Source organism: Silurus meridionalis, chromosome 3 (genome assembly GCF_014805685.1).
Source record: "Silurus meridionalis isolate SWU-2019-XX chromosome 3, ASM1480568v1, whole genome shotgun sequence".
Taxonomy (NCBI): Eukaryota; Metazoa; Chordata; class Actinopteri; order Siluriformes; family Siluridae; genus Silurus; species Silurus meridionalis.
The window spans coordinates 21,763,194-21,784,624 of NC_060886.1; the positions used below are offsets into that span (position 1 = coordinate 21,763,194).

A 21,431-nucleotide genomic window follows, 5' to 3' on the forward strand; every position below is an offset into this window, starting at 1 on the left:
TTCGCAAATCTGTACTTTACTCAAGTATTTCCATTTGTGGAGATTTTTACTTTTATTTCACTACATTTTAAGGTCAAATGTTTTACTTTTTACTCAACTACATGTTGTTAAATCACTTGTTCCTTTTTATTAATGAGTGAATAAAAACGTAACTGGTCAAACCGCAGCAAATCACCAATCAGGGTCGAAACGTGTTCTGATTGCTGCTTGCTGGTATCTTCTTAACACGAACATTAAGTTCAGCATCAGTAAGCAGAACATTCAGAGAGGAATAAATGACGGAAGAAACTCCTGAATCGAACTTGCCACAACACCCGAGGCCTTATTTTATTTTTTTAAAAAGAATTTTGGGCTCATGATCATTTTAATAGTCTTGTGAAAAAAATACAATAAGAACATTATAGCCATAATAAATCATAGTAGTTTGGATACTTGAGTACATTTGAAGGCAAATACTTTGGTACTTTTACTCAAGTACATGGTGTGTGTGCTTCGTCCACCCGTTACCATATTTAAATTAAACTATAGTCTATGTAAACCTATACATCTCACTTATACAAGGGTTCCACTGATGACACTAAAGCCACTGCATCCTCTCAGTACACAATAGAAACACTGTTAAATTCAATGTCGAGCAAGAGCTTGGATTAATACCGTACTGTGTCTAATTTGTCGTTTGGGTAACCAGCCTTAACCTTTTAAATTAGTCTTCACACAGGTGTCATGTTTTCATTTAAGCACTCAACACGCAGCAAACTACTAAAGGACTTCCTGTTCTCTTTATATGTGTACCACATACATAACAATGGCCTTTTAACACTAGATATCACAACGGAAATAGCTGTACCCTCGCTCATTCAAGCAAGTTTCCAATCAGCCAATCAGGCAGCAGATGCTCAAGGCAGAAAACCATGCAGACACACGTCAAGAGCTGCAGTTAATGTTCATATTATACATCAGAATGAAGAAAAACGTGATTTGCGTGACTTTTACTGGAATGTGGTTGTCGGTACCAGATGGGCTGATTTGAATATCCCAGCAACGGCTGTTCTCCTGAGACCTACATGCACAACAGACTGTAGTTTTTACTACAAAAACAAAACATATCTAGTGTGTGTCAGTTGTGTGTACAAGCACCTTTGTTGATGAGAGAGGAGAAGAAGACAGATATAAACGACCAGATTGTAGATTTCCTGTCAGGACAAACCAATCACTCAACTCCCCACTCTTTTCAACCATGGCGAGCAGAAAAGCATCTCAGAACAGATCAAACCTTAAGGCACATCGACTAAAACAGCAAAAGGAGTGATATTTTGAACGTTTCTTTTTGCCATGGTTGTGTTATATTAGTATACTATATTGTTAGAAGTGTAAAATGTCTTCCACCATCTTAAAAGAGACAGTGTAATGCCAACCATTCAGACCTGGAAAATCTCCTGCTGCATAATCAATCAATCAATCAATATATATACATACGTGACGTGCTGAATGAAATTTTTTCTGCAAACACAGTCAAAGGAGTTTCTTGTTTTGTGATTACTAATGGGTAAAACTTCGCAAAGTCAGGATTCTTTACAATAAGCAGAGAAACTTTGGGACAAATAACTCGGCACAAAGACAGATAAATGGTCTTGGTCTTGCAGCCCTTAAAGCAGCTGCCTGGGGGCCGTCAGCGTGGCGTCGCTTGTGGTGTTCAGTTTTCAGTTTTGGGTAACACAGACTTTTCTAAAGGAACAGAGAAAATCCACATCACATTGAGACACAGTAGAATCTCTGAGAGCGTGGTTAGCTTAAACAGACATACCAGTCACATATCTGTAAGAATAGATACGTGCGCACATTTGCAAATAGACCCTCAGGGAAGCTGTAACAATCGAACACGGTGACTCGTCAAAAAATAAATAAAATCGAATACTGTAGATAGTGAAATTTTCTTCACAAACATATCACAGCCAGACGATCGGGAGGTGATAATGGTGTCCTAGAGCATATTAGAAAACAATAATGCTGCATTTAAGAGTTCAGGCTTTGGGATACACTAACACAATGTTGGTGTGGACGGTCGGTTCTGTGTCCAGCTCTGAAGCAAAGCCTGTTGATCTCTTCACCTCTATTAGATCATCTCTCTCCGGCCCCCAGACACATGGCATTAGGAAAAGATCTATTTACATTAGTGGTCTGCTCAATATTTGGTCATACTATTGACATCTTTTTTTGAGTTGGAAGTGAACTTTGACCTGATGGGACCAGTTTGGTGGGCATGACTAAAGGAAACATATGGGCCCTCCGGGATGAGAAAAGATAGAGATCAACTGTGAGATGGAGAGCTAGAAAAACAGACAAAGTGAGGTAGAGAAATAAAGAATCCTGCAGGGACAAATATGTCTTTATAAAGAGCCCTGTTTTTTCTCCTCCTCTCATGTGACTTGCTGTGATGAATCAATTTCGGTGTGTGAATCCTCTCTGCGCGCGAGGGAAAAGCCCATCCTGCATGCCTGTTAGACAACACCATCACTGTGTCACATAGACATGCTGTAATTTATTATGGGCATCATTACACACACGAGTGCTCTTAAGGTTGCTTTCGATGTAAGTGCAGGAATTTCGCGAAGCTAACGTGAAGTTTTATGGCTGGTTTTCAAAGACGACGCAGAAGTCATGTGACTCCTGCTTTCACACACAATATAAACCTCACACATATCGCCTTACACAGACACAGCTCATGCTGCCCCTCTCCTCCAGCACCTGCAAAGCTTAAACCCTCAACATCGTCCTGATTCTGTCCTTTGCCGTCTCTCCTTTTGCCATAAACCCAACCAGGGGCATGCTGGAACAGACAAACCTCCTCATTTTGGAATTCCTATTTGGAAATTCCTATTTCTCCTCAACGAGTTCAGCAAATGATATCAAGTCAACATGGCTGCTTACAGCATTAACAATAAACAAAGGAACACCTTTGAATGAGAAAAAGTATTCGATGTGGATGAACAGAACAGAAAATATTTACTTGATAATTCTAGAATCTTGGCTAGAGCTCGTAATATAAATCAGAAACATAAATATACACACCTGTATAAATAAATATGACACCAGTCTAATATTGTGCTGGTTATTTTTTTGCTGCCAAAATAGTCCTGACCTGTCGAGCAATAACAGCATTAAGTTCGTCAGCAGTTTGAGCTACAGCAGCTCGTCTGTTTGATCGGACCACACGGTCCAGCCTTCTCTTCCCACGTGCCACAGTGAGCTTTGGCCACCCAACACTGTCGCGGTTCACCACTGTTCCTTCCTTGGACCACTTTTAATAGATACTGACTGCTGCAGTCAAAAAGCAAATTTGACAATGTCACACAAAACTCCAAAAATGGGCTGGACAAAATTGTTGGCACCCTTAACTAAATATTTGGTTGCACACCCTTTGGAAAAAATAACTTAAATCAGTCACTTCCTATAACCATCAATAAGTTTCTTACACCTCTCACCCGGAAGTTTGGACCACTCTTCCTTTGCAAACTGCTCCAGGTCTCTCATATTGGAAGGGTGCCTTTTCTCAACAGCAATTTTAAGATCTCTCCACAGGTGTTCAAAAGGATTTAGATCTGGACTCATTGCTGGCCACTTCAGACCTCTCCAGCACTTTGTTGCCATCCATTTCTGGGTGCTTTTTGAAGTATGTTTGGGGTCATTGTACTGCTGAAAGACCCAAGATCTCGGACGCAAACCCAGCTTTCTGACACTGGGCCCTACACTACGCCCCAAAATCCTTTGGTAATCCTCAGATTTCATGATGCCTTGCACACACTCAAGGCACCCAGTGCCAGAGGCAGCAAAACAACCCCAAAACATCTTTGAACCTCCACCATATTTGACTGTAGGTACTGTGTTCTTTTTTTTGTAGGCCTCATTCCATTTTGGTAAACAGTAGAATGATGTGCTTTACCTTGCTCTATCTTGGTCTCATCTGTCCACAAGACATTTTTCAAGAAGGATTTTGGCTTACTCAAGTACATTTTGGCAAACTGTAGTCTTGCTTTTTTGTGTCTCGGTGTCAGCTGTGGGGTCCTCCATAGCGTTTTATTTCATTTAAATGTCGACGGATAGTTCGCGCTGACACGGATGCTCCCTGAGCCTGCAGGACAGATTGAATTTCTTTGGAACTTGTTTGGGGCTGCTTATCCACCATCCGGACTATCCTGCATTGCAACCTTTCATCAATTTTTCTCTTCCGTCCACGCCCAGGGAGATTAGCTACAGTGCCATGGGTTGCAAACTTCTTGATAATGTTGCGCACTGTGGATACAGGCAAATCTAGATCTCTGGAGATGGACTTGTAACCTTGAGATTGTTGATATTTTTCCACAGTTTTGGTTCTCAAGTCCTCACACAGTTCACTTCTGCTCTTTCTGTTGTACATGCTTAGTGTGGCACACACATCGCAAGACTAAGTGAACTTCTCTCCTTTTTATCTGCTTTCAGGTGTGATGTTTATATTGCCCACACTTGTTACTTGCCCCAGGTGGGTTTAATGGAGCATCACATCCTTGAAACAATCTTATTTATCCACATTTTTTAAAGGGTGCCAACAATTTTGTCCAGCCCATTTTTGGAGTTTTGTGTGACATTATGTCGAATTAGCTTTTTTTCCCTCCCTTTTTTTGTTTTGTTCAAATACACGCAAAGGGAATAAACGTGTATAGCAAAACATGTGTTAATGCAATACTTTTCTGTTCGAAATACTTGATTTTCTGGAAAAATTCCAGAATGTATATGTATTAGGGATGTATTAGGGATGCACCGAAATGAAAATTCTTGGCCGAAACCGAAAACCGAAAAGGAGGAAAGCAAGGCCGAAAACACCGAAACACCGAAAGAAATTATTCCAATTATTATCACCATTGCATTTATGGCTATGACTGTGTACTAACCTTACTAAAATCAAGGCATTTCTATTGCATAAATTATTATTAAAGTTTCAAAGAATAAATCAATTACAAATTATGAAAATATTTATTTATAGCACATTGGAACAATGCACAGGATAAAATAAATAAAAATTTAGTCTTAAATGTTTAACTTTAATGCACTCATGTGTACATTAAATAATAATGTACAGGCCCTCTGGCCTGCTGAAAGGTTGTACAATTAAATATGTTCTTTCATAAAAACAAAGTGCATTCACAACAAGTGCAACTGCTTAAAGATACAATACAACACAACAATATCACTGGGAGTGCGCATGCTCGGGGTTTGCAGTGGACATGCACCTACGATGACAATTTCAGACCCTTCCATGATTTCTAAGTGGGAGAACTTGCAAAATAGCAGGGTGTTCAAATACTTATTTTCCTCACTGTATGTATGTATGTATATATATATATGTGTTTATGTATGTATGTGTGTATGTATGTATGTATCACTCATTACAGTCAGCTGACGTAGCCATGATTTTACCCCACTTTGCTGCTCATACACGCTGCTCAAGAATCCAAGGTAACTCTAAAGCAGCACATGTTTTGCAGTGTGAAATTACGACATAAAACAACAACAGAAGAAATGAGAATAAAAATAAACAAACAACAAAAAAACAAGAAAGAAACACATTCTAACCTTCCACTGAGAGACGAGCAGTAGGGCACCACGTGTATCCCAAGAGGCCCATGTTCTCCTGAAATCTCCACAGTCCTCGCTAGGCTGCACACACACACACACACACACACACACACACACACACAGACAGAAACACACAAAGACATTACATTTCAATACACTTGAATCAAAGCAAAGAAAATAGCAGCTGCACACAGACCGCTGTTCCTCAGTGGTATAAACACACACTCTGAGGCTCTGAGATCCACAGCCTTAAAACTCCAACTTTTTTCACCATATTTACCTTCCACCCTCACTTTCAGGCTTTTTCTGCCCTCGCTGCCTTTTCCTGTGTCTGTGGTTACAGTACTTGGCATGGCCTGTGATTACACAGCAGGAGAGGAAAAATACAGGGCTTAATGTAGATAAACGTGAACAGAGCAGCTTGGAGTACTAACAGCCCTGACCTTGAAAGACCACTCACACTTTTTCTCGAGCAAAACAACTGTGTGAGGACAGACAGACACCATCATGACGGAGATATGCTCGGGGTGTCTTGCAGACATGCCGTAAGCCCCCGTCTACACGCACACAGATCTTTTTTTTTTTTTTTTTTTAATGGACCATCATGTTTACAGTCTCAGTAAGTTCACTTGCTAAAATCATTATTTTTTTCCCTACATTGTGAATATTATGAGCACTGTGTTACATTTCCTACAAAGAAAACATCAGATAATCTTTAAATACATCAAAGAATATCTACTCATTAATATACAATAGAAGAAGTGTTAGCATGCCCCTCTGCTTTGGCGTACTCTTCCGTTACAAAAATGAGGCAACAATTCAGTGAATACAATTCGATACAGAATTGTCTTAGTTTTAGCATAAAGTTTGTTTTTTATTATTATTGTAATCACTATGGATTTTTTTTTTGGTTTGTTTTACTATGTAATCAAAATCATGTAACTTCAAATAACAGTTTTTATATGCAGGACATATTTAAACTCAAAATCTGTTCGGATTAGTTTTGGTTTTCTTCCTGAGGCTGTTTCCTCTAACGCTGCGAAACGGACGCCAAGCGCAAGCAATCATTTGCCTGCCGTGTGTTGTTAATGAGTTTATCAGGCTGACCACACACACACACACACACCCTCTAACGTCATTAATCCTGCTCTGACCTTCCTCCTCGCCGCTCTCATCCTTTTCCTTCTCCTTTCGGCAATCAGCACCAGCCCTCTAATTACTTAAATTCTATATTTTGAGAGTTTGCGGCACAGGTGTGTGTGTGTGTGTGTGTGTGTGTGTGTGTGTGTGTGTGTGTGTGTAACTGTGTAAGGTTGTGTGTGGACAGGGAAATAAAGAGAATGAGTTGTAGGTGTTAAGTTGCATCATGTAACTGCCAATTTGAGTAAAAATGATTTTCAGTGCAGCTCAAAACCTACCGGTCGCTTTAAAGTTTGCACGATACACAGCCAGAGCGAGGAGTTTGTTTCTATGGTAACACCTGACAGCCCCAATAAACAGCAAGATTTCGCAAGATACGACATCCAAGAACAATACTGCACACTAGATGAATTCCCAAATGTCGAGTTGGATTAATCTGATCAGGCTGAGGCCAAGCTGCAAAATATCTGATCTGTATTTCAGGATTCTGGATTGCAGTTTCACATATAAAAATGGCTCATTTACATACGCAAGCAAACTAAAGGAGTAAGTCTGTAATTCTCAATGGAGGTCAGTCAGTTAGTATGTCTGCCAGTAGGTAAGTCAGTCAACATGCAAGTAAATCAGTAGCTATGTCAGTTGTAAAGCAGACTTTTACATCTCAAGACAAATGCATCAGTAAGTCAATGAATATATCTGCAATAAAAGACCATTATAAGTCCATAAAACTGCAATAAAGTCAGTAAATAAGTCCTTTAAAAAGCATGAAAGTATGAAGGCCAGTTACAGTGAGCAACAGTAAGTCAGAAGGACAGTAAATAATACAGTTATTCTGTCAGTTCATAAGAAAGTTCTTGAAAGTTCTGAAGTCTAGGCCTGGGTCTGCATGTGCATGTTCTTCTCATGTGCATGTTCTGGTCTTTTAGCCACAATGAGAAAGAGAAAACACTCCTCTTAATGAATACATAAATGTGTGGCCTATAAACACCTTGATACTCAAAACCTATAAGTTCAATTTCGATCGCATTGTTGAAGATCAGGTCACGTCGTACCTTCAGACTGCGTTTCTTCAAAGGAATGTCCACTAACAGCTGCATTATAGAAATCAAGTAAATAACAGCCGGCGTAAAATGGTGCAGGGCAAAGCAGTGCATTTCAGTGTGGACAAGCAATTATTGGAAAACATTAGATAACACCAGTGTAGGACGTACTGCAAGTGTGGGCAAAGCCGAAGTCGGTAAATAATAAAAATAATAATACTAATAATAATAAACAAAAAAAACAAAACACAAACAACAAAAACAGGCCTTGGGCCAATTACATGCAGTGAGTGTGCGTGTGAGTGCGTGTGTGTGTGTGTGTGTGTGTGTGTGTGTGTGTGTGTGTGTAAAACCAAAAATGATAAAACTTAAAAAGATCCAATAAGCACCAAAGTTTCATCAACTCACAGAAACTTCACATTAATTAAAGCCTAATAAACACACAGCAGAAAGAAGCTGCTTAAGGAGGAGCGAAATTAATTATGGAGGCTTAATGAAAATCACATGCAATAAATGAGGGGAAAAAATAGCACACATACATACAAACACACAACAACCACTACACACTCTCTTTTATCCCCCCCTCTTCTCCTCCGTCTCTCCTCTATCCCACATATCCTAATTGCCCCACTTCGCTCCCTCTCCCTTGCTTTCTGTCTCCACTTAGACTGTCGATGTTGATGAAGAAAGAAATGAGCTACAGGGGCAGAGCTGCCACAATGATTTACAAATGGGGCAGGGTGAATGAAAGGCTGATGGTGGGGAAAAAAAGGAGGAGGCATAGAGCAGGACAGCGGGATGGGAGAAACGCTGGCACAGGTGTCCCCTTTATTTACCTGCTCTTTCGTTCATAAAATGTGGAATTGCGGTGGGGGGGTGGGGTCGCTGGAATGAAAGACACGCTGAAATAAAAGAGTTTCTCAATCTTGTCATCACCTTCAAAGTGGCAGGTCCTCTCAGGTTTGCTCATGAGAGACAAATAAAGACAACAAAGCATGAAAGATGTTATTTGAGTTAACAGGATGAATATGTCGGCTCTTCAGGAGAAATGGCGTAGAATTCGATGCCACTTCTGGTCTGAATAGAAAGCTATTTGAATACAGTTGTGATGCCGGCTTTCATGTGCAAGGACGGTGAGAAATGAAGGATACATGTGGAGAAGGTTGATGCGTGTTTGTGTGCGAGTGTGTGTGTGTGTGTGTGCATGTAAGTAAGCAAACCTGTAGTAGTAACTGAGACTTTCCTTCACAAAACATAACTTATTCACAGAGAAAACCTCGGGGTCACTCATGAAGAACACACACACACACACACACACACACACACACACACACACACACACACACACACACACACACACACACACACTTACACAATGCATTTCACTGTTCGATTACTGATCCTACCTGCCCTTTTAAAAAATTCCTAAGACAAATCCATATTTATACCTTTAAGCTACTTCCACATTACAGAGCTGAAGTAAATCAGATTCTGTTTTTTTTCTTCTCTTCCCTTCCAGGGCTGTGTAAACACGAACACGGTCTTTTTGTATGTGGACTTATTTCACATACATATCCGAGATGTGTCCATGCAATGCAACAGGAAGGAAAACTGCTCAGATTGTGGATTTTCAGTGCTGTATCACTGTGTTTGTCTACATTCGGTTTTGACGATGGTGCAAAAAAATAATGGATAATAACTGATAATAACTGCCTAAAGCAAGAAGAGAAAAACGCTGTGGCATTCCTTATATGTAGATATGCATGTGTATACACGTAAATGCATGCAATAATACATACACAAGTATCGATGTCTGTGGAACCACTGCCAACACCAAGCAAAACAGTCCAGCACAAATGTGTTATAAACTCTAACTATTAATTACACACAATCGGCTTACAAACATTTAAGGAAAGCAAGGAGGCTTGCCGTAGTATTTACTTTAGCATCTAGACTTATAACTGTGCTACAATGATTGTATGGCATTTAGCCAAGCATGTGATGCATCACAAACAATATCAGAAGAAGGACTGGTGCTACATAGTAGGGATTGTAAGGTCCACAGATTCACATCGGTGTACCGGCATTCGAGTTAGCGGTGACGCATTGATTGTGTGCACTGGATAAATATTGGAATTTGTATTGTAACTAATGGCACTTAGTTTAACTACCCTAAAAAGGCACTTTTTAACCTAGTTAGGCAGGCTACCGGGTGAGCAGTACTGGGGAGCTTTTACTGGGCCGTTGGAATAAATTGTGTATTTGTACCTGGAAGTAACGTTTCATGTATTAATCTCCACCCTTCATTGTTTTATCTTAAATTTCATATAAAGTGGGTAGGAATCCAATTAAATAAAGTTGGCAGACTGTTCAAAAGCCCTAGAGTGGTCAGAAAAATGTCAAATCCAGCTAGTGATCGGGTAACGCATCTGGATTCTACACTGCTTTACATCACAAATGTCCACTTTCCTGTTCTTTATATGATACAAATGCATGGTAGGTCGCTGATGTTCAGTCTGTTGCACTATATCATTAAACCCTCGCCAATAATTGAACAAATGACCATACTAAAGCTTCTAATTAAGTCAAATTCAAATGATATTTTGAAAGAAAAAGGCGAGCCCTAATGCGCGCACATGCTTAATGCACTCTACTGATGTATTTTGCGGCTCCTGCGGCGATCGACCCACATTATACGTATTTACTATTGAATCCCAAAGCACAAAAGCCTGCAGAAAAAAATAACAGACAGACCTTCGTGTTGAGTTTGTTGTGTGTGTACTATCACGATGTCAGAACATTGACTGCGAAAACTGATTCCAAAGCAATAACTAGTGCCACGTGTTTACCAAAAGGGTCCTGCATTATTTCTGTGATTTGATTTGTCAGATGCCTTATAATGCACCATGTGGTGACTCATTGCTCTGCCATTTCAATTCAAATGTCTGCAATATCTGGGAAAGATTGTAGCTCTTCAGAAGAAAGAAAATTGTTAACATATTAATGACAGACAAACAGGGAGTGGAACATGTTATTGACATAAAATTTCCCTTCGAAATCAACCTTGTGTGTTATGAATATTATTATTACAGCAAGTGATGAATAAGAGATGGACTGAAATAACCCAAAACACAAAAACAGGAAGATTCCTCCTGAAATGCTCCGAGTCTCACAGATTGTATGTATGAATACAGAGTTGAATAAAGGAACCCCAGTAAAACTAAGTCCTGCTGTTGCTTTACTCCACACTGTGGTGATTACACTGGGCCTGATCGACTCTGCTGCACTGATCCTGTAACAGGCCGTGATGGTGTCTCTGCTCTGAGCCGTGCTGTCGCTCACAGTGCCCAAAACACACAGTCGATCCCGCTGTCCATCACCGCAGCCTGATCGATGCACCCGGACAAAAACGCAGTCACAATACGACTTTAATCCACTGTATCTCTGGGCTGGGATTAGAAGCCGACCGTCTCATAGCTTCTATTACTTTTGTCCTAGAACAGGTCAGGATTAATCGATTTTGAGAGCGCTTTCCTAGCTCCATTACTAAATCTTGCGTATCAGAAAAAAAGGCTAATCTTACGTATTCACTGTTAATCTAAAACAAAATGAAAGGGACGCAGACGGCACGTATCCGTCGGATTGGATCAAACCTCAGCAGACGAGGGAGCTTTCAGAGCCGAAGGCGGGAAGAGCTGGAAGAGGTAAGAGCTTAATTCACTGATAAAGAGGATGCTTATCTCTCTGCGTGTATATATATAAATATATATAACTATATGTGTGTGTGTGTGTGTGTGTGTGTGTGTGTGGCAGAGAGGGTGTTAAAAGGGGATGAAGAACTGAGTGGCAATGAAAGAGGCTTCAGAGCTTTGACAGCAGCCTGTCAGAGGCACAATAGAGCAGCAGATAAGGGAGCTGAGCTGAACCCAAGAGAGAAGGAAAGAAACTAGAAGAAAGGAAGCAAAGAAAGAACGAGAAGAGACGAGCCGAGATGAGATGAGTAGAGGAGAGAAAAGTAGAGAAAAATTTTAAGACATTATGCAACAAATTTAAACTAAATATCAAAAATGATACAAAAATAAACAAATAATAATAAAAAAAATAAAAATAAAAAAAAGCAAAAAGCAAATGAAACACAATGAGAAAGAGAGGAGGAAAAGAGTGAGGTCCGGTTTATAGCTGTGTGTGTTATAACTGTGACGGGTCGCAAGTTCTCCGTGTTCATACATACGCGTGACATACACGTGACTTGTACCAGTTACGGCATTTGATTCGCAGACGGTTTGAATGAGATCATGAGAACATTCAGGGAATGAACTTAAACAGAACTTAGACAGAAGAATAGATACACACAGTCTTTGTTCTACGCTGAGACATAGATCCTTTCTGCTTTTGGGACACAAATACACAAATGCGCTTGAACGCAATACAACAAACCAGCAAGCAAAGACAAGAGCAGAGTCCCAGACAGATACACAGAGAGGTGTGAGGAGAGCTGTAGAGACGGAAAAGAAAGGCAGACACAGGAAGGAAACCAGATAGAGAGCGATGACAGACTGACAAGAAAGATCACACAGGCATGGACTTTTGCAAACAATACTGCATCACTGTCTCTACCTTACACACCCACATTTCGGTTACGATTCCTGTGAGAAGCATACAGACTATTATTAATGCAGCGAATTCTATGCTAAACCTACAGTTAGACAGCCTGTAAAACCTTAGCGGTTTTAGTATTGGTTTAATAAATAAATAAAGCAGTTTCCCTGCAATTAGTGTGTGTCGTTTTTCCACCGTCTTAACCTCGGTGCTCTGTCACTGTCCCCAGGCCTCATGTCACCACTTATGCCTTTAATAAGACTTTACTCAGTCACATACTGTGGTTATAATCACCTGCCTGTTGCTAATTCATAATGTACAATACTGCTAATCACTACACATACTGTATGCAGAAGAAATCACTGCCTAGCTGAGGACTTGCTGAACATGGATGGTAGAGGCATGAGAGAAAATGATCTGAGGAATTATATATTTTAGACTTCACTTGGTGGAAGATGGTGGGGGGAAAAAAAAGGGGGGAGGGGGGGTTATGACAGAAAAGGATTTCTAAAAATAAATAAATAAACAAACAAACAAACAAACAAACAAACAAACAAATAAATAAATAAATAAATAAATAAATAAATAAATAAATAAAAAATAAAACAAATGAAAGTCTAGGCGCTCCATCAAATTTGTTGTGTTACAAATAAAAATAACAGAAAATAAAAACGGGAACGGGAAATATCCCTCGGACTCATTACAGCTGTATATGCGCTTGTGTACACTGTGCTGCGTGATGTAATTTACCCATAATGCATTCTCTCTCTGCACTTCATGGCATAGTTTCCGCAGTAGCTTTTTTATTTTTATTTTTTTAAAACAAGTGAAGAGCAGTGGAGCGATTTGACTACACGTTTCTATAGGCTCGCCATTAGCGAGCGGTGGGTCACACTTATGGCTTTCAATTTCTGTATTTCCCATAATTCATTTCCCCGCATCTCAATTTCAAGGGTCGTTTGCCGGCAGTGGGGGAGTGGAAGGCATTCCCGAGGCGGGTGTGCGTCAGAACTACAGTGTTGAAGCACGCTGAGAGGTGCTGGAGGTGGTCCAGAGACGTGTTCAAGAGCCAGGTTCGCGACTCCGTCAGCCCTCAGAGCCACACATGCACACGGCTACACATTTTATTCTATTTCCCCCATGTTCTAGGGAAAGACATCACACAGGGGGGCTGCACGCTGACGCGCATAGTCGCTTGCCATTTGTTCTACGTTAATGACGCACAGTACGCTTCAACAATCCAAACATGTATAACAAAAACAGCGTAATTAACTCGGGCGTTAATGATTTCTTAAAAACAGCTTGTTTAAAGCTGCACGTCACTCGCTGTGATGTTATACAGTTTCCTTATTCTGCAACTTAAATGGAACGTTTTAACAGCAAAGAAATGTAAAAAATACACAAAATTCAAAAAAAGTATGAAAGAGAGGAAAAACACACATCACCTAATCATTGGCGCATTGGCAAAATCGAAACTGACAACTGAAATGTGAGAGATTTAAGAAATTGGTGCTGTTCATTAGCAGTTCATTTTTGCCTGCCTTCGTTTATTGAAAAGCAAATTAATAACCGAAAGCATATGATGTGTCATTTCTCAAACCTCTTTTTTTTTTTTTGCATTTTTACTTTAGGCCAATTTACAGATGAGTAAAGCACTTAATGTCAAATTTTTGGTTTATGAGTAAAAGCACTGAAAATGTACCCATGTCAAAGAAATCTAACAAGTATTTTTAACATTTTATTCCAACGGTAACACAAACACACTGTTACCTGCGGTCATCTCATTCTCCCTCTTCACAACTCTCATCAATAACATACTCTGAAGGTCGCGAGTTCAAATCCCAGCCACACCAAGCTGCTGAGCCCCTGAGCAAGGCCTTAACCCCATAGCTGCTTAGTTGGAGGAGTGAAATAAGTGCATAAGCATGTCGGCAAATGCCTGAAATTGTAAGTCGCAATTACATGTAGGCGCTTGTACATAAGCGCAATGCTTCCGAGGTGTGTGGCAAGTGACCAGCGAACATCCTGTTTACCAACACTAATGTAGGTCATGGATGTACGTGGGCTGTGCGTCTGACTGTCAGATCTCTGGGTCTCGGAGGACCGTAGTGAGAGGCCATGGCTAATCCCACACCATCTCATTAGTCATCAACCCCCCACCACAAACACTCCAATTTATGCACATGTTTGTGTCTTTAACCCTTTTTTCCTGCTTCTTTTGTAGTCGCTTAATGATTCGTCATTTCGTATGCAAGTTCAACACTGCCTTGATCTTTTCAGCAAAGAGCTGGGAAATCAGAACGTCCGCTAATTACACGAGGAGAGACTGAAAACAACCGGGCAGGACAAAGCCCAAGAGCACGCAGAAAACCGCAATAAAACAAACACTACCAATACAGGTTACACACACATACAGTATAACAGCTGTCAAATTTCAGTTAATAAACATTAGGTAATGTATTGGATTATTAATGAGCCTATTATTTTACACTGCCAAAAACAGATCATTAGCAGTAACTACACTGCATTAGGGGGAACATAAACCTTAATGAGGAAACTGTTTCGCAATCTGGAGCACAAAAAAAAGTCACAATGTAAACACTTTGATGTTTCTCATATATTTGTATTTATCTGCTAATATGTAGCTTTACTGTATAGAGTTTCTGCAGTGATCTGGGAAATTTCTCTCTTTATTCTCCGATTCTCTCGATTGGTCAGGGGTTTCAGTATTGATCGCAGCTCAAGCAAGAGTTCCAGCTCTAACGCCAATCTCATGTGCTTCTTTCTAATCTGTTTTTAATATTGTACACTAAAACCTCATTGGAAGGGCCTTGAACGAGGCATGCTGCGTATAGTCTACGACATCATAATGCGCATTTAGTGGTGTGTTATTTAACAGAGAACATTGGCCGGTGTTGATGTGGTGAAGCTTTCCGTGAGGAGACTTTTTTTGGAAGCCTTCAGGAAGAAAACTGTAATAGCATGCCATTATACTTCATTCCTCACCAAAATGGTGCTGTAGAGCCCATATACATGATGAAAATCTTTGGGGGGGAAAAGCTTTTTGGAAAATGCATACATACGATTAAAAATGCACAGAAATACAGTTTGCCGTACACGCTATGCATTCCTTCAGAATCTGCTGCTTATATCACATGACCCAGGAGACTTTTAGCCAGAAATGAAAGAATTCACATTTTTTGCCTTAAATTATATGCGAAACTGATGTTAAAAAAATTGTCACTTTGGTAAATTTTATCCTGACAGTGCAACAATAGGTGGATGCACTCACACACACCTTACCTGAGCATGAAGAGAGAAGCTTTGTTCACGTCCAGTGAGTTTTGATCCATATCCATCTGTCAGGGAAAGAAATATTTACAGATATTTACACACAGCAATAATAAATGCTTTAAAAAAACAAACAAAAAAAACACTACTTTTATAACCAGACCTCAGCTTGTGACGTGATTACAGTAGTAAAACTATCAATGAAAGACATTACAAGGGTCAGCAGTTGTGCTGCATGTATTCCAGCAAGCTGACTCATTTATTATGTGCTTCAACAAATACACGCATGCAAAAGAGCTTGTTGGTATACAGCTGGATAATAACTATGAATTGATATCTTCGCTAGTTAAATAGTAATTACTGAACACAGCTGAAGAACAATAGACTGTGTGTGGGGATCAGCAGGCCCAGGCTGTGCACATTATGCATGATCTTAATGGGAAAATGTGATCTTGAAGTGTCTTTTAATAGCTGCAATGTTACTGAGTACTCAGTAGTGCAGAAATGTCCGTTTTGTGTGGTTCCATTTTCAAAAAGGAGCGGCATGTCCACAAAGATAGAGGTCACACATAGATTGAAAATCATCCCAAACGAGCACGAGCGAGTACAGTAATCCCCGGAATTGCGGTTGCCACATAACTCATTTGTTCGGCTGATTTTCTTGGATAGCACCATAGTCCAAAAAACTTATAGGTAATTGTTTTTATGGAGTTTTATGTTGAAATATTGAAATTTCCTAATAAAAATATTATTAATTATAAAATGTTAAAACAGTACAGTACTGTACATAAAATAGCATTTTTGGGGTGGCGTCCGTTTATCACGGTTTTTACTATTACTGACCAGACTGCATTTGGTATGATACATTCTTCCTATTTCATTGTTTATTAAGTCAGAAAGTCCTTTTAGAAGGTTTCTGCAAGTTTCACAAAGTCAAATTTAAGACCTTTTAAGACCATTAAGAATAAAATGTAATTTAAATTTTAATATCACATCAGAAACGAACACAAATACATTTTGTCAAAATTTAAAAGCTAAACTTCTACTTCATCATAATTGAAAAATTAAATCCGGTTTGCGGTACAATTCAAGAGCGATTCGTGCTTAAAAACAGAAAGATAATTGGCTTTTGCATGTTGGTCTCATTTGTAGTTATAATAAAGAGAACTACATTTGGACTAGCGAAAGAAAGAACCAAAAGACCACGGAAACAAACAAAAAAAAAAACATTCTAAATTTAATTTAAAATTACATTTTAATGAGCATAACAGTTGCTGTTACATGGACATTGAAATCAACTCATGTTTAAAACTATTTCAGACCTAGAAAAGCAAATGTAAGAATCTGTTAGGCCTAAAATTAGGATTTGTTGTAACAACATTATGGAATAAGTACAATCCAACTTGCACAGCATGTAAATGTCCGCAACAACAGAAACAAACAGTTTTACAACCACATTGACTCCTGTAACCCTGCATGAAAGCTAATCCCACACTGGTATAAACGAATGTGCTTAAACAAAGAATAATCTGCATATATTTGCATTCAAATACCTCACTTTCTATAAGCAGTAAAATTGTTCTCTACAAAGATGTCACGATTGTGTAGTCTGTATTTGCGCAGCCAAGCATTTATATAATGACACTCATGAATTAGCGCAGGGGGGGGGGGGTTTGTTCAGCGTCTCATTGTCTCATGTCATGTTTTAATGAGCTGGGCTGCAATTACGACGGGCCCAAACTTCAGCTGCTCACGTCTCCATGTTTCATGCGCACCGCTTTACACATTGGCGTTAGTCTTGTTAATAAGGAAGCGTGTTCTCGGCTCAGGAGTGCACTGCACCGTGTGTCTAGCGTGAATTTGGGGCAGAGAGTTCAAACACCGAGATGTATATGGTGGTGTACGATGCTAATCATCACCTCTCAGTAATTGCTTCATGTAGCATTGTGGGTAAGAGGGTCTCTATACTCAAGCAGCAGCAATGAATCACTGGACACTTTCATGCAGGACAGGAAGTGCATCAGGGGTCAGTGCGAGCACAAAGCCCTGATGTACTTCCTTCAGACCTTTGACCCCATCAACATTGATCTAGACAAGGGATGTCACTGTAGTGGTTCCTCAAGAAAGAGAGAGAGAGAGAGAGAGAGAGAGAGAGAGAGAGAGAGAGATCTGGAGATACCTTTTAGTTTTGTACATGCAGATGTAACTGAGTGCACCCGGAGGAAAAAGAGAAAAGGCCTTTACTTCTGTGAATATTCCATTCCACCGCATTTCATTACCTTCCTCAGTAAAATAAAAATCCTCAGTAATGTCAGGAAGTGAATAATGTACACATTTAAACCAGGCAGGTTGCAATAATATGCGTTTGTATTCACTGCAGAAGGTGGCATAAAGGTGCAGGTGCAGGAAGAAAAAAAGCAGTGTGTAATCAGAGCGCTGGAGCTGAGCAGGCAATTGGTCTTGCCTTCTGCCAGCTGTGGAGTCGACCGGAACTGGAGATGTTCACGTGCTGCAGGCTCTCAATACAGCATGCAAATCAATTGCTTTCTACTAAACGCTGCCTGCAACACCACGCTCTAACCATAAAGACAGTGCAATCCCCTGGGCTTCTGCCAATCAGTCATGGCTACTAAATATATTGTTGCAAAGGTCCTCAGTATGCTCGTTATGTTCTGTACATTTCCATAAAAAAAAATTATAAATGCTTGAAATTACTGTCTAGTAAATAACTCTCAGAGAAGCGAAGGTGTGGCTCCCAAAAGGTTTGATTTAATAACATAACAGCACGTCGCACACACCTTAAAACGACAAGGCGCTGAATTAACAGTGACGTGACAAACGACGACATGATTCACATGAATATAGATAGCTTTAACCAGACATCCTCATTAATGAGGACTTGAGACGGCCCAGTGACTTTCCGGGGGAAAAAAAAAATTAAAAACAAACGTTTAGAAGACCCTACGCAGGCACTACCCTAACAATTCATTTTAATTAGTATCTCCTGCCTGCAATTGATCATTCCCTCACATTTACTAATTAGCTTCGGCTGTTTTAACCACGGTTTAGTGATATTTCTCATTAGGGTAAAGAATGGTTTCATCTAGCCGGTGGCAAATGATCTGACAGAACATATGTCTTTGGGTTTATTTGCTCTTTGCAGCATGATCTACCTGCGCTCAGCCTTTTCTAACGGATGACGTGTCGAGAGTAAACGCCGGCCGAACCCCCGCGGAGATACAGATAACGACAGACAGCGGCATAAGGAAGACAAACGACTGATGTACGATGTCTCTGTGTGGGTACATGTGTGTATCCAACACCGGATTGAAAAAATGTGCCGCACACATGCTGCACAGTACCTTGCTATTAGCTTCATAGACCCAATAACAAATAGGTCTATTCACTCTCATTTCTATGGCTCTTTGATGATGATTATAGGAGAGGGTTTACATGAGGGAGTTGGAAATACATTTCAAAAGGACAGAGGCTGCCGATTTGCATAAAATCCCGTACGTGGTACGGCAAAGCGCAGCGCCGTGTGTACTAATAAAGGACGCATCGGAGAATTCCGGGCGAAATCATTAGCGTGCACATTAGCAACAGCATTTAGCAGATTGTACAAATTAAAACACAATTACCTCGATGGACATCCAATGCTCTAGCAATGACTGTCTGCTCTAATAGCTTAGCATCACAGCTGAACCCTGAATCTTTGCCATTTTTTTTTTTTATGTAGTCAAACCGGCATTGGCTTATTACTGAGAACCGGTTTGTTTACGGGGTAGAGGTAAAAGATATATGATTCAAATAAGACTGTCCATTAATTACAATAGAATTTTGCTGACGATTATTTTTTCTGTTGAAAATCAATATTCAGTCAAGGGACTGTATGAGCAAGTACAGTGAACTAAAAGACATTTAATATAGAGAAATAAAATACTGTGTGATTATTGTCTGTCTTCTACCAAAAATGTGTGATGTAGCACACAGTCTGTGCAACCTTGGCAAAAAACATCAAGGATGTTCAAGGCTAGCTGTCATCTTTATTGTCGCTTGTGTTTAACTGTATAATAACAGCATGCATTACTACCAGAAGAACTAAAGGCCCGGTATTGTGCTGGACTCATTTAGTTCAGTTTTATCAATGGTTCAAAAGTAAATAATCCGTGAAGTTGATAAATATCCCAATGATTTAGCCAATGAGTGTAGTGCAACAGCTGACAGGCATGTTTCCCCTTTAAAGCTGTCGCATTAGATTTGGCGAGTTTTCACACTTGTGCGTCATTGACCAGCTGTATTTTACTTCAATTATCACACAATATTTATCAGAGTATTTGATTACACGATAACATTAGAAAAAAGTTATGTTTTGCAGCAAGCAAGCCGGGTATCGTTAACTAGTTCGTTCAGAGATGGGGGCCGGAGAATGCAAATTGTTTCGAAACGCACAAAAATCACAAACACTATACTGCCAAATGTTTGTTGACAACACATTTTTCACACCCACATTTGGGGAACATTTGGTCTTTCCCTGCTACCACAAACTTGTATAGAAAGCTGCACAATGACCATTTGTCCTTCACTGGAACATAAAGGCCCAAAACGGCTGCAGCACTTCAATACACTACTGCACACAATGCGATGCTTATAGAGACATGGTTTACCAGGACAGGTATGAAAGAACACAAGCAGCTTGTACAGAGCCCTGACCTCAACCCCATACACAAGTCCAGGAAGAACTGAAACCCCTGGCCTTTTCACCCAACATCAGTACCAGACCTCGCTAATGTTACTGTAGCTGAATGAGCACAAATCCCCATAATGATTCTACAAATTGAAATCTTTAGTAATATGAAGCATAACAGAAAGGGCGGACCAAATCTGGACCAAATCTTTAATAGGCAAAAACATGGCTACATATTAGTATATGTGCACATGGAGGACACAAATAAGGCAACACAACACACTTAGAAGTGACTGTTCATGAGCTTGGGTTACCATATTAACCAGCTAGGACAATACAAGAGTCGGTAAAGTCACATGATAAGAAATCAGAGTAGAGAGAAGTCGCATTTAACTAGCTGGCTAGTTAAACAGCAGCTCTACATTCAATAGCAGACCTTTACACCCTCTATAACTAATACTATTGGGTGTAATAATGTAGGGTGTAACAGCATGGTAGTATATAACACTGCCTACTACCATACTGAAGTATATACACAATATCAGTATATTAACAGTAATCAATACTGTTTAGACATTCAGTACTCTTAAGTGTGTAGTATGAGGTTTAGGAAACCGCCTTAAATTCTTTGAATGTGCAATGACTAGTAGTTTGCAAAAGTTACACTGCAATCTGTGGTTGTTACAGTAGAAAAAGACAGAACAAGTAGCATTAGAAATCCTTACATCTTACACACAGTAGTTAAAAGTAAATGTGAACTGTACTGGCATTAAAAAAAAAAAAAAAATGTATACGCCTTCACTCTAATAGGAAGCATAAAATGAACACCACATTTTCCCCGTTTCATAGGATCGTCGTTTATTTATTATTGAAGCAATTTAACCCGGAAAAACAGCTGTCCTGCGAGCATCACTAGAACCTTTAATATGTTTATGTAGCATCGCTAGTGAACAGCCTGCCCCAGGACATTCAACAGATCTCTGCTGCCTCAAAGTGTCAGACAGTTGTAGCATAAGTGATACATTTACAGTAACAAGAGTTACTGTTACTACAGCAGGCTCTAA

At 39.8% G+C, this 21,431-nt stretch overlaps 1 protein-coding gene across 2 annotated transcripts in view; it reads right to left on the reverse strand.

Moving 5' to 3' along the window:
* The window catches only part of pard3bb (par-3 family cell polarity regulator beta b), a 256,037-nt gene that overhangs the window by 147,881 nt on the left and 86,725 nt on the right, over positions 1–21,431 (reverse strand). For both annotated transcript variants that reach the window (XM_046845136.1, XM_046845137.1), the window contains exons 6-7: positions 15,693–15,748; positions 5,608–5,691 (exon numbers count right to left, since the gene is read on the reverse strand). In XM_046845136.1, the coding sequence (XP_046701092.1) occupies positions 5,608–5,691; positions 15,693–15,748 (140 nt within the window). The remainder of the gene's footprint in view (positions 1–5,607; positions 5,692–15,692; positions 15,749–21,431) is intronic.